At 41.0% G+C, this 7,015-nt stretch overlaps 1 protein-coding gene across 1 annotated transcript; it reads left to right on the forward strand.

Annotated features, from left to right (window-relative positions):
- The first annotated feature begins 4,865 nt into the window (after positions 1-4,865).
- On the forward strand, positions 4,866-6,285 carry LOC105165876 (E4 SUMO-protein ligase PIAL2-like). The gene has a single exon (XM_020694248.2). It carries the CDS (start codon positions 5,495-5,497, stop codon positions 6,134-6,136), a length of 642 nt encoding a protein of 213 aa, XP_020549907.2. The 5' UTR covers positions 4,866-5,494; the 3' UTR covers positions 6,137-6,285.
- Positions 6,286-7,015: the final 730 nt, after the last annotated feature.

Raw genomic sequence — 7,015 nt, forward strand, 5'->3', positions numbered from 1 at the left:
AGAATTAAGATAGATTGAATCAAGAAAAAATGAAAGAAACAAAAAACTTGATGTCGTATCACAATGTAAAGGAGTAGTACTCCTCCATTTATCTTTTGTTGCGTTTATGATTGTAATTCTGACTGTGCTTTATCTTTAATGAAGATGGGATGGGGACCCCGATAAGCATCCCCCACCTTCGGGTGTTCTGACTAAAAAAAAAAAAACCCTAAACCCTAAACCCTAAACCCTAAACCCTAAACCCTAAAAAATTTGGACCATTTATAGGATACGAGGGTGAGATGAAAGGACTGACAATTAGCGATTGAGTACAAAGAAACGTTGTGAGGTTGAGGTAAGTAAATAATTAGTATTATCTATATATGTTCTATTTATTTGTGATATTATTGTTATATAAATTTGTGGTTCATGCTGATGTTGGTTTATCTGAGAATATATGAATAGTGAATGATTTCATTTGATTGACGATATTGTGTACGTGGAATGTGAAGACACGTTGAAATATTATGTTTGTTGTTTGATGTGTTGTGGATGTCTGAAAATGAGAATATGTTGATATATTATTTTACGTTACTAGTTGCTTACAAGAATGGTGATATGTGGATACGAGGGAGTGGTGGAAATTGAATATATTGTGGCGTGAATACCCTTTGATGTGTTAAAAAGCCTATAAGGCGAAATGAAATGAAAAGAGCTTTGATGCGATATGAGAAAGAAATGAAATGAAAAGAGCTTTGATGCGATATGAAAAAGATGTGATGTGAAAAGAGCTATGATGCGAAATAAAAGAGTTATGATGCGAATTGAAAGAGCTATGATACGAAATGAGATTGATGAGCCGGCTGTCAAGGGGATTCACTTAAATTTATATAACGGTGAGATTGAGTTGACGGGAAAAACACGATATCACCTTCTGGTAAGCAAACCAGGAAAAAGGAAGTTTAATTGATTATTTTATTGTGAGATAGCTATGTGGTGTACTACAATTGATTATGTTGGAGTTAAATTGACTGTAACCCATGCATGTTGCCTACTTGTCCTGTTTGGGCTGTGTTTGATATACATATATAGATAGAGTTTATTATTTACCTACTGAGTGGCAGGCTCATCCCTCTGTTGACATTTTCTTTCAGGAGTAGACTTTGAGGTGTCTGACTGTTGAAGAATAGGTCTACGCACTATACTCAGGCAGGTCGGGCCAGTATGCTATTTTCTCCTCTTGTCAGCTAGAGTACAAATCTTATTTTGTTTGTATAAAGAGAACATAGGCATAGCGATCAACTGTGGTGGATCACATGTGGTGTTTGATTTGTATATATGTGATGTTGTGGGTTGACTATGTCGTTATGATGTTGTGACTACGTATGCATATTGATAGATGATTATGTGCGTTTATATATATAAACACAGGGATTATTATAAGTATGACGTTTATGGTAGATATAGCTCTTGTAGCGAAGGGGGTGCTACACACGTGTTCCTAGAGGGCCCTGAAACCTCGAAGGTGTGGGAATTCTTTGCTAGAAAATTCAATACCACGCTCCCGCCCACAAACAACATCACATTGTTCCTCAGTTACTAGAGGTTTTCTTCAATTGGTAAGAACCACATCAGAAATCTCCTTCCGATGCTCATTCTGTGGTTCTATTAGCTTGAAAGAAATGATGCTAAGCATCGGGAATAGAAATTCAATTCTGATCGTATCATCTGGAAGGTTCATTAATTCATTAACACGATCAGTCGTACAAAACTGGCCACCTTGCTTAACTGGAAAGGAGACGCCAACATTGCATCCACCATGGGATTCCCTATGCACGTTAAAAGGAGGACAACATTGATGAAAGTCAAGTGGAATAAACCAGATAGAGGATGGATCAAAATTAACACTGATGGAGCAAGCAAAGGTAACCCAGGGCCAGCTAGTGCGGGAGGCATTGCTAGGGACGAGAGAGGAGCAGCAATTTTCGGCTTCTATGAGTTCATTGGAGAAGCAACTAATGTGTATGCAGAAGTGTACGGTCTTTTTAAAGCTCTCCAAATCTATCAAACGGAAAATTTGAATCGCATTTGGATTGAGATGGATGCCATCAATACCATTCGTCTGATTAAGGAACCCTCTAAAGGTCACTAGACACTGCAACACATGCTATCTCATATCAACCTATTCCTAAAGCGAGTGGAGTTTCGGATTACTCATATCTATCGGGAAGGAAATATGGCAGCAGATCACTTGGCCAACCTCGCTTGTATAACCAAATCAGCCGAAGTTTACCGGGGGCATGAACTACATGGACACATCACGGGTATTATTAAATGCAACAGCTTGGGGATCCCATATATTTGATCAGAATGAGAGCGAGCTTGAAGCACCTGCGTCTGAAGCTTGTTTGCTGCTGTGGCTTTTGTATCTAGTCATGGAACGCATCCCTTGGGGTAGCAGGATCAAAATGACATTACGAGAACCTACAGGGAGTACCTCAGCCTATTTTAACTTTATATACTTTCTACTAACATTTTTGTTTTGTTCTCATTCCACAGTTTCTGTGGATGTTCCTGTTGCAGCTTCTGCAACAGTCGCTGCTTCTCGCCACCACTTCTGCTGCTGAAAAAACATGATCAATGGCTGCTGCTGCTGCATCTCTAGTTCTGCTGCAGCTTCTACTGTTTCAGCTACTGTTCTGTTGTTGTTCTACTGCAGCTACTGCTGCTTTCTCTTCTGCTGCAGCTGCGGCTGCTTTCTTTTCTGCTGCTGTTGCTGCGGCTGCTTTCTCTTCTGCTGCTGTTGTTGCATCTAATTCCTCACTGTTGCTGTTGCATTTTATTGCAGGAAATGGAGTGGACAGAAAATGAAAGCAAACCCACAGCTACGCTGGCTGCAGCGGCCAATTCTGCTGCGTTTGACGCTGTTGTCCTGCTGCTGTTGTTCCACGTTCACTGCCACTTCTACAGAACTCTGTTCAACGCTTGTTACAACTGCTATGCAAACCACTTCTGATGATCATCCCTCGTGGTTATTCAATCAGGGAGTCTTTCTTCTTGAACTTATTTTTTATTGAATCGACTTCCTATGTTTTCTAATGCTCCAGCAACCTGCAGTTTCCTCTCATTGGTCAGGTATGGAAAATGATGAGGAATTCATCAACCATCCTCGGTCTTTGATTGCCTTTAATGTACATTCCTTTTCGTATGTTAAATTGTTCCCTTGGCCTCCCTACATTATGAAATATCTGATAGGATTGCACTCTCACAACCTGTCATCCTACAAACCGGGGAATCATAAATGCTACAAATGGTCTTTCTTGCTCTCGACACTCGCCACTTCATTCAGCCCACACTACCTCAACACTTACACAACTTTCTTCTTACATAACGTCCACGTTCGAATCACTTGTGCAGACACCCTCATGCTACAAATGGGCCACAACTTTCTTCACGAAACGGGGAATGGGAATTATTTCAAGTCCTTTCTGGATCTCATTCCACAACATGCTTTCCTTTTGCTCAAACACTGTTTGTCTCACTCTCTACTATCACAGCGCACACAGTTGCCCCACTTGCACAGACATCCGTCCACTAACCATTTTTGGTACAGCTTGACAGCTACTAAGAAAATTTCTTCTTCCTACACGCCCCATTTTAATGTCTTAACAGCCTATAAGTATTTTGAAGTGCTTCAAACTTTTGAGGTCATTGGTTACTACGATTCATCATGTTGGTTTTGATTAATTGAAGGCTTTCAACCTCTTTTCAAAATTTCAATCTCAGCCCGTGGTCTCTCGATTTTTGTGGTTTATGATTTTGAATTGTTTGTCTGTTGATTGGGATGTTCATCTTAATTTTTGGTCGGGGATTTTTTGGGTTTTGACCAAGGATTTTTTGACTCCTTTGATTGGGCCTTACCCTTGCTTTAGAAGGTTAATGAATTCTTCAAGAAGAAAAAATAGCAAGCTTAATGCTACAGGAAAAACACAACAGAGAACGGAAAAAGAGAGGATAATAGAGGAAAATGAAGGAAATAGCAGAAAAAAGCAGCAATAGAAAAAGAAAAAGACAAGAGAGAAAAAAGGGACGAAAAAAGAAAGGAAAAAAAAAGGAAAAGAAAAAGGAAAGGAAAAAAAAACGGAAAAAGAAAAAGGAAAATAGAGGTGAAAAAAGAGTTATATGAAATGTGTGCTTTGTGGTGATTTGGGATTTTTGGCTGATAATTTCCTTGCCATTTTCGCATTGCTACTTGATTTTGCACTAATCTTGGGTTTTTTCTTTTGGATTTTTGGGCTTTAATTCCCATGACAAATTGGGGTTTATTGTTTTCTCACCTTCTTCTACTAATAGACTTGGGCTCCTTTTGTTTCTTTTAAATGGGTTGAAAGCCTTCCATTCTTTGGAACCAACTAATGCGGGCTGCTTTATTTTGTGGCCCATGGTTTTGGGGCATTGGAAACTATTTGTTTCGGCCCACAATTTTGGTCACTTTTGCTGGGCTTCACACGCTCTAGGCCACCAACAATTCTGTAGGATTACGATCTCGCTGGGCCTCATGATTGGGCCGCACTACTGGGTGCCTCAATGCTACTACAGTCCGAATTTTGGGCCTGCGATTTGGGCCCCCAACGCTTGATCTTCACTGGACCTTGGAATCTTCATGGACTCCTCGGCAAATGGGCTGCAAACTTGGGCAAGCTATGGGCTGTTAATGAATTTTTTGAACTTTTGTATGGTATTTAGGGGTGTTTTGTAGGACTTTTGACAATTTAACAAAAGTTGATTATATTCTCTGATTTATTGAGAAGGGATGGGATCCCGACAATTTCTTTTTTAAAAACAAAATCCTAAATCCTAAACCCAAACCTCAACCCTAACGCTAGACCCTACACCCTACACCCTACACCCTAAACCCTAAACCACGAGGTGACGCAGGCGCGGTGCCGGGGGTGGCATCGAGCGGCGGCGGCCAAGGAGGGGAAGCCACTCTAAAAAACGGCATTAACGCGTCGCATGTGAATTCCTTCCGTATTTCTGCGGTAATCGATTGTTTAGCGCTTCATGTACGCAGCCACCACAAGGGTGACGCCGTTGAGTTCTTAAACCTATGCCTTTCCCTCGCTAGAGGTATTGATTTTGCCATTGCAAACCATGAGGTTCCAAGTAGAGCTGAAGAGTTGCCTTCACTAGTAAAGCAGGTGTGCCAATGTAAAAATGATACCCTCCTTCTAGCAGCTATTACGGTCCTGATGATTTCCATTAAGAATGCTTGCCAAAGTGGGTGGTTCCCAGATAGAGATTCTGAAGAGCTCATAAATTTGACAAAGGAGATCGCAAACAATTTTGGTAGCGTATCGCATTTTAATGTTGAGCCAGTCTGTTCTGTTTCTGTTATCTCAACAATCATGTCAAGATTCTATCCAAGAATGAAAATGGGACATATGTATGTTTTTCTCGAAGTCAAGCCTGGATTTGATGCTTATATGAGTGATTTCCAGATTCAAAGAATCTAATGTCTTCTCCAGGGGACAAGATAAGGTTATTTGTTGCTCAAACCTACAGTATTGAGACATCTTACTGCCTCATTAGCCCCCCCAAAGTGAACTTTCTCTTGAACGGAAAGGCGGTGGAGAGGAGGAGTAGTCTTGTCATGGATACTGGTCCACAGATACCAACAGCAGTTACACATTTGCTGAAATATGGGTTGAATCTCCTTCAGGCTGTGGGGGAATTTAATGGAAACTATTTGGTTGTAGTTGCTGTCATGAGTGAGATGCCAAAAGCTGATAGTAATGCACTTCAAGATTATGAGCAGCATGCTCCTTCAACTGTGGATTCAGATTTTGAAATAATTGAGGAGCCATCACGGATATCACTGAATTGCCCTATTAGCATCAGGCGTATCAGAACTCCTGTCAAAGGACATTCTTGCAAGCATATTCAGTGTTTTGATTTTGATAACTATGTGGACATAAATTCAAGAAGACCCTCCTGGCGCTGTCCGCACTGTAATCAACATGTCTGCTTTGCTGATATTCGTATTGACCAAAAAATGGTGAAGGTACTGAAAGAAGTTGAAGCAAATGTCTCCGACATAGTTTTCTCCTCAGACGGGTCATGGCAAGCTGTTAAGAACAGTGATGCTGCGATTTAGAAACCAGAGAAGAAGACCTCTATCACTAAAAACAATGACTCTCTAGAGCCTGTGGATGTATTGGATCTCACTCAGACTGATGATGCAATGGATAATACCATCACTTGTGAAACCGAAGACAGAAAACTTTCGCAAACTGCTTGTCAAAGTCAATCTGTGACGCAGACTATGGCAGTCAACCCCATTATTGCCAACACAAATTATGTTAATACAAGTAGCACTGATGTTGAGTATGACTTTTGGTCTGGAGTTTATTTATCAACCTTTGGACTGGCGTCATCAAATTTTCCATCGAGTGAACTGCTTGCTGCCGTTTCTGTCTCCACTTCAAATTTTATTGCATCACCTCCTGGTTTGACTGATTCCTTTGTTAGTCCAAATGGAGAAGTTGAGGCTTTCCCTGGTAATTCTTTAATGCCCGCCTTTGTGCCGCAAAGTGAAGCCTCTTTGCCAAATACATCACAATTGCAGCAGTGTCAATTTGGAAATGCAACTATTACTAATGAGTACAGGAGGCTCCAATCCATACTGAGGCATATAACCAGAATACCAAGTGCAGTTCAGGCCCTTCCTGCTCAAGCCTCAAGTTCTGTCCTTCAACAAATGTCTAGAGATAATGTCAATGCTCTTATCCATAATGGCTTTTCAGCAGCTTCACAAGCCTCACCTGCTTCACCAATGATCTCCAACCCAGTGCTTCATCCAAATCCGCTTCAGCTGTCACAGATGTCTTCCTCACCATTACATCACTATCCTCGTATACAGCAAACTCGTCCATTTCCCTATGTTTCACCGCCACAGCAAAACATCAACTTTCAGGCCTCACGTCAGGTCCCAAACGCCCCGAGAGTCTTGAACCAAAGATCAAGTCAGCAGATA

Source organism: Sesamum indicum, linkage group LG6, assembly GCF_026168435.1.
Source record: "Sesamum indicum cultivar Baizhima isolate 11 linkage group LG6, ASM2616843v1, whole genome shotgun sequence".
In the NCBI taxonomy this organism is placed as follows: Eukaryota; Viridiplantae; Streptophyta; class Magnoliopsida; order Lamiales; family Pedaliaceae; genus Sesamum; species Sesamum indicum.